Source organism: Micromesistius poutassou, assembly GCF_964030765.1.
Source record: "Micromesistius poutassou genome assembly, chromosome: 3".
NCBI classification, from domain to species: Eukaryota; Metazoa; Chordata; class Actinopteri; order Gadiformes; family Gadidae; genus Micromesistius; species Micromesistius poutassou.
Window position 1 is genome coordinate 15475557 of NC_140273.1, and position 7500 is coordinate 15483056.

A 7500-nucleotide genomic window follows, 5' to 3' on the forward strand; every position below is an offset into this window, starting at 1 on the left:
CCGACCCAAGACACACACACACACACACACACACACTCACACACACACACACGCAATAGCTCACAGACAAGCACCAGCATGCACACACACACACACACACACACACTCACACAAAAGCAGTGGGAAAAGATTACGTCATCCTAGAGACAAGGAGTTGCCATGGAAACACTCACTGCGGCGACAGCCAGCTCCATGCCGAGCGAGGCCCAGCTGATCACCAGAGTGAGGACGCCCAGCAGGCACACGCTGGAAAAACAACACGCAGACACATGACACGTCTATGCGGGGGGGAAAACGTCCAAGAGGATCCAGGATTATTATACACGAGCGCCAAGTCGCTCTAACCCCCCCTCCCCCCCGTAGCCAATCGAAACCCCGTTTAAACACATCACACGCGACAACCTACCCAATCAGTGTGCCTCTAGAGTTGCGGATCAGGCCGAACAGCACCAGCAGACAGATGAGCACGTCGAACAGCAGCAGAGTCAAATAGCCCAGCCATCTGTTGATGTCCAACACATACACACATACACGGGAGGTCATTGTTGAACTTGTTGAAAAAGCCCACACTGGGGGGGGTGTAGTGGCTAGAGTATTCAAGACCAGATATCCACAGACATACCTTGAAGCATCCTTGAGGAAAAAAAAACCATCCCCTAACCTGGTCCTTAATGGCGTCTAACTGAAGTAACTTGTGCAATGGTCAATTACGGAAATTGCAACAGTAAATGTAACTGCGCAAGTAATAGCAACGTATAGTACACAACGTTATGCTACGCTATACGCCACGAGGCTGATCCATACTACACTCTGCTACGAAAAAAACCATACTATGCCAAGCTGAAACTAAGCAAAGCTGAGGTCAACCAAGCTACGGTAAACCATGCTTACGCTCCAAACCAAAAAGAGGCCACGCTAAAATGAGCTAAGCTACGCCCGGCGGCGGCGCGGGGGGTTCCGCTGACCTGTACCAGTCGAAGGTCTCCGTCTTGCGGGCCAGGTCCTCCAGGGAGACATCGGCGTTGGACCAGAAGGGGACGTCCACCATCAGCCGCACCAGCTCGTCCAGCTGGCCCTGCAGCTTCTGCACGATGGACACGTAGTCCGCCTGCTCCTGGTAGGCCGTCTCCAGCTGCACCAGCCCCTCCTCCACCGTCTGGTTCAGGGACAGGGCGCTGTCCGTCACCTGTGGAGCAACGAGGGGGGGGGGGGGGGGATGCTTAATGGACTGCGTTCATACAGCGCTTTGACCCAAAGCGCTTTACAACGTTGCCTGACGTTCGCACGTTCGCACACCGACGGCGGACGTGCGAGCCAGCTCGTCGGGGAACAGTGAGGGTTAGGGCGCCTTGCTCAGGGACACCTCGACCCCAGAGTCGAACCAGCAACCTTGCGGTTAGCAGCCCACCGAACCCGCTCGACCTCCAGAGCTACTGCCGACCCCAATTAGTCAGTTGTATGGGAGGACTGTATATTTGGGGTTGGTGTATTTACTTTCATTTTTGAAAGGAAAAATGTGATATAAACAGTAGAGGATCCCCCCCCCACACACACACACACACATACACGCACACACACATACACACACACACACACACACACACACACACACACACACACACACACACACACATATACAGAGACCAAGACAGAACTTTTAATTACTCACAAGCTTGTCAATCCCCGCCACGGTGCGGTTGGCGTGGCGAAGGGAGTAGGCCAGACGATTGGCCCCATCGCTCGACTCCCCGTTGCCATAGAAACCGACGGCGATGCCAGCACTGCCGCAAATGAAGGGACGAGAGGACGAGAGACATAAATAATGTATCATTTCATTTTCATTTCAAACTGTTTTGTGTTGAAAGTTGAAATGCGGGCGCCACCCATATTTGTGTTAATATGCACACGCATGAGCGTGAATGCACGCACAGACACACACACACACACACACACACACACACACACACACACAAAACACACAAATGGTGTAAAACAAACATCAGACGTTTGAGGTGCAGTCTCCTCGAATGCCAGCAGGGGGCACGGCTAAGACTGCGGCCCAGCGTTATCTACATGACGCTGGGCCCGAGGCAAACATGAACTACAAGGAATGGTTTTCACACAACACAGACACGCACACACGCAGGAGCACACACAACGTTCAATGGGGTCGCCAGACCACAAATAATTGGATCCTTCTGCAGCCCTGCACACGCACACAACACACATACAAACACACACACAAACACACACACACACACACAGGACAACGTACGTACCTAATGAGCCTATCCCTGTACCCTCTCTCTAACCCTGATACTCTCACACACCGCTAGGGTCGATCACTCTCTCCTCTTTCACTTGAGGTCCACTACACCCGCTTCTCCTCCCTAACACCATCTCCCCTCTTATCGGCTCCACCACCACCAACACCATGACTTCCTCTCCACCAACACTTCCTCTCCGCCTCCCCTTCCTCTCCACACCTATCTCCTCTAACACTTGTGTTAGAGGAGATACGCCTCGCTGTGTGTGCATGCATGTGTGTGCGTGCCTGCCTGTGTACATGCGTGTTTGCGTGTGCCTGTCTGTGTGTGTACACGTGCGTGTTTTGTGCGCCTGTTCATGTGGGGTACGTTCTTGTCTCTGTGTGACTGCGTTATGTGCTTGTGTGTGTGTGTGTGTGTGTTTGTCTACAGCTGTCTTCTGTGTATTGATGAGCTCTGAGGGCGTTCAGGGATACAGGGGGTACAGAGACATTAACACTCTCACTCACTATTATGGCCCTTTATTCTGGCTCATTAATTTGATTAGCAGCCTGTTAACCACACAAGCCCACACACATGGACGTGCACATGGTCCGTTGCGTGACTCATCCTGATTAAGTAAGTGTGTGTGTGTGTGTGTGTGTTTGTGTTTGTGTTTGTGTGTGTGTGTGTGTGTGTGTGTGTGTGTGTGTGTTTGGTGATGCATGTCTCTGAATTTGGTAAGCAAACAAGATCATCACTGTTGTCTTGGTAATCACTTTCAGGGGGCTTTTAGAAAACAGCAAATCTATCTGATGTGTCAGATGAGAAAGTTGCATCAACAAGACAGGGAAATAGCCGGACATGATCTTCCTAAATGATACTGATTGTGACTACATTTCCCATAGTCCTCGTGTTCGCTCCCTTGCTCTTTGCACTCCCCCCCCCCCCGCCCCGTCATATCTCTCTCTCTCCCTTGTCCCTCCCTGGGTGAATCAGCTCACTGTGGTAGTACCCCCGTACTTCTCATACAAGCGGGGGGTCATGACTTCATCCTTTAACAGGGGGAGGGGGAGAAGTGTGTGTGTGTGTGTGTGTGTGTGTGAGGGGGGGCAGCAGGGCAGATGCCATATGATTCGTAGTCAATGTAGGGCAGTTTGGCCTACATACAATGGCTTTAAGGGGACAGTATGTGTGTGTGTGTGTGTGTGTGTGTGTGTGTGTGTGTGTGTGTGTGTGTGTGTGTGTGTGTGTGTGTGTGTGTGTGTGTGTGTGTGTGTGTGGGTGTGTGTGTGTGTGTGTTGAAACAATGAGTCACTCATAATCTGCCGTCCAAAATGAATATTCAAATACAGTACACCATAACATCACATCAATCACTTTACTGTATATGCAAATACAAACTTAACCTCCAGGCATGGCACTACTCAGACAGATGGGGAAACAAATATTGATTGGCAACAGTTAATGTGATAGCAATAAATATTGATTGTTAAATAATGTAATAAATGTGGTCTGGCCTGGATTTCAACTCTTTCCCCTGTCAAGTAAATTACTGAGGAGTAACGTTTGCTGACACACGATATATTCTGGTTTGACTTAAAGGTTAGCTCCAGCCGCGGGGAGGAGGAGGGGGGGCATTGTGAAATACAGATAAAGTTTGTGTGTGTAAGTGTGTGTGTGTGTGTGTGTGTGTGTGTGTGTGTGCGTGCGTGTGTGTGTGTGTGTGTGTGTGTGTCTGACCTTGTAAACCGACAAAAATCAATATGATGTTCTCGGCCAAACTATATTAAATCTCTGCCAGCTCCTACAACAGAAGTAAACTAAATGAGATGTTGTGGTTGATATTAGCATACAATGGAGAGCACTGTTGACGACCATGTGGGCGGAGTTATTAAAATGAACATACGATGTGACCGAGATGAATTGCATCATTCAGACACTGAGGTTCCATTTTGGGTATTTTCCAAAAACAGACTTTGATATCAAACATAACGTGCCATGTCTGCACAGTACGCGGACTGATCCGTATCAAATATTCAACACAAAAGATCACAGTTAACCATCAAATATTAAAGCCGGTAAAGTATTCCCTTGAACTGAGTCACGCATACACAGACACACGCACAGATGCTCACGCACCCACACCCACAGATGCACTTGCATACACGTAAACAAGCATGTGCACATACACACAAACACACATGGCACACGCACACACACACACACTCGCACGCACAGACAGCCCCCCCCCACCCCCCGACTGTATAATTAATTTCTTGTCTCTGCATCAAACCTGCCTGTCGCTATGGCAACCTTTTCTAGGCCAGGCAGAACGAAGGCCGCACAGAAAGAAAAAAGATGAGAGAAACAAAAAAAAAACAAGACTCGATTGAGAACAGTTGGGCACATAAATAGTTTAGAAAGAGAGAGAGAGAGAGAGCGAGAGGGAGGGTTTTATGGTTTTCATTAGTGCCCGCATGCACATGCATGACATAGCCATGTGATAAGCAGCGAGGAGAGCCAACAGACCAGTCGACTGGAGAAAATCTCATGTCCTCCTCGAGGTCACATGGGTGACCTCTCAGGGTCTGCTTAGGATGCGAGCCCGGATCAGATTAAAACAGCCGTGACCAGCTGGCCCCCAACAACAACTCCCAGCCGGGGGCCCCGCCAGGCTAACAGGACACTCATTGACATGGATGCCCCACGTTGTTTTAATACTGGGTAGAGAAGAGAAGATCTAGCTTTACTTGTTTTAGCAAGTTCTCACATTTTGCTCTCTTTTGGCAGGCTTTGGGCTTTTTCCTCCATTGTTATTTGCTTCCTTTTTTTCATCAATGTTGCCTTTTTAGGGCCATATGTGTGTATGTGTTGTGTATGTAAACATTATTTTTTGTATTCATCAGTGTATTTTTATCTAATTGTGTGCTAAAAGTATAAACACAGCATAATGTACACTCAGTCTGTCCATTAGGAAAAGAGTTACACGTTTTTTTTGTGATCAATTTTGCATCTGCAATTTTGCAGATGCAAGCCTATCATGTATTGCATCAGTAATTGCCGTTCATTTGGTGACAGAGGCGTAGCATTTGATTCCACCTGTGTTTTCGTTCTTTGATGAACATTGTCAGCATGATAGGCTTGTTTGCATGCATAGCATAGCATAGTGTCACGAGGAGCATGTTGGGACTGTGGGACCCGCATTGGAGAACATCAATATTTAGCGGGCGAAGCCTCTGAGAAACAGGCATCTGTTGATTGGGTGATTGGGCCGGTGGACCTTCTGTCTTCAGACGTGTTTTTGGGGGTGGGGGCTGGAGAAGGCAGATGGCCTATCAGGAGGGAGGGAGGCGGGGAGGGAGGGAGGGAGGGAGGCGGGGAGGGCTTGCGTTGGCTCACCTGCAGACGAGCGTGGCGATGATGACACACCACGCCGTGCAGCAGCAGTCGGCGCTGGGCTGTTGGGCGTGCGAGTGGCCCCCGTGCGACGAGTCCTCGTTCTTGCGGCGGCGGCAGCACAGCCAGAAGGAGTAGAAGAGGAGGAAGAGGAGGTCCAGGCCCAGGCACAGCAAGGCCACGCCGCCCAGCAGCAGCACAGACTGGAAGCAGAAGGCAAAGGCCGGGGGGGTTACTCATGTACTCCCTCCAGCGCCCTTCACTACACAAAGGGACGTTCAGAGGTGCTTCACATCAGGCAGGAGTCACGTTCTAGAGACGTTTGAAAGGACAATACGAGGTGATCATTTAACAGTTGTACCATTCAGAGGAATGTCATAAGAAGGGTGAAGAGATTAAATGGGGGAACCGTGGCTGGAGTCTGGGACACATTCTTGAGTTACATAACTAATCCAGGAGATGGGGGGTGTATGCTTAATGTGTCATTTTGTTTCACTTTACAAAATGAGACCGGCAGTGCACCATCGGTGTGTCACTCAGGAATGTGTTGTTTTTTTAACGCTTTGACGTTCATTTTTTTACTTTGTTTATGACAAACTAATTGTTATTTGACTTACTGTGTTTAGGTTATTGATTGTTATTCTTTATTCAATGTTTACCTAGTGTGGCTATTTCTGTGTGAATGTTTTTTAGTATGTCAAATATGAAATACTTTTAAAAACAAAAAAGATTTAAAGACCAAAAACTTTATTTGTTAAAGGATGGTGCGAAAGTGCTAGTATGCATATGTAGTGTGTCATGCTGGGGGGTCCTGGGGTGAGGGGGAGCTGGCTTCCTGTTAACATGTGTTTGTACGTGTGTGTGTGTGTGTGTGTGTGTGTGTGTGTGTGTGTGTGTGTGGGGTGGGTGGTTGAAAGGGCTGAAGGTTTACAGGCCAGGCTTTCACAATGGTGATTAAGGAAGTGGGTGACAAGACACAGGAAGTCAATCACGGGTGATATAGGAGGAATAGATTGCCCAAAGTCGCAATGTTCTTTCCTGTGCAGACGGGTGGAATAATTTTGAAACAAAAACACACACACTCACACCAGGACAAACATTTGGTGTCCTTTATAGAAGCTAGTAAAGGCCGGAAATGTATTGGCATGCACAAATATAAACACACACACACACACACACACACACACACACTCACTTTCTAGTTTCTAAACAGGGGCTAGCCTGTTGGGGTGAATTGTGTTCTAGAGCGCCACCACACAGATCACACACCTTCTGAAAGTTTTGACGTGTGAGAGAAGAAGTGAGTTGACTGAGAAATAAGAGTGTGTGTGTGTGTGTGTGTGTGTGTGTGTGTGTGTGTGTGTGTGTGTGTGTGTGTGTGCGTGTGTGCGTGTGTGTGTGTGCGTGCGTGTGTGTCTGTGTATGTGGAGGGGAATGAGAGAGTGAAATAGACAGAGAAAGACAGAGACAAAGAAACAGAGAGAAACAGAGACAGAGATAGAGACTGAGATGATGACATTAAGAATGTTTTTACAGGTAACCATGAAAAAACTGCAACATGGTGAGGTCAGGGCCTCTTTCTCTGCAATCTGGAAAAGTCCTCCTGTTGCAGGAGATCCCATGGAACAAGCACACGAGGAACATAAAACATCCAGATGCTAGACTACTTGGCGGATTGTTCGGAAATTATATGGGGCCTACTTTCCAATTGACTTAATCAGCACAAGCATAGTTAACACAAGCATGTCAAATGTCCCTGAATCAAATCCAAAAAAAAAAGATATATATATATATTTTCACAAAATTTCCCACACTATCAGTGAGGTAGTGTGTTTCCCCGTTTTTGATTCCATTC

General features: G+C 48.2%; 1 protein-coding gene across 3 annotated transcripts in view; it reads right to left on the minus strand.

The window, feature by feature from the left end:
* Window positions 1-7500, minus strand: part of LOC311340906 (protein tweety homolog 3-like) — a 24683-nt gene that overhangs the window by 11730 nt on the left and 5453 nt on the right. For all 3 annotated transcript variants that reach the window (XM_084465813.1, XM_084465811.1, XM_084465812.1), the window contains exons 3-7: window positions 5649-5848; window positions 1670-1781; window positions 966-1186; window positions 407-502; window positions 174-246 (exon numbers count right to left, since the gene is read on the minus strand). In XM_084465813.1, the coding sequence (XP_084321939.1) occupies window positions 174-246; window positions 407-502; window positions 966-1186; window positions 1670-1781; window positions 5649-5848 (702 nt within the window). The remainder of the gene's footprint in view (window positions 1-173; window positions 247-406; window positions 503-965; window positions 1187-1669; window positions 1782-5648; window positions 5849-7500) is intronic.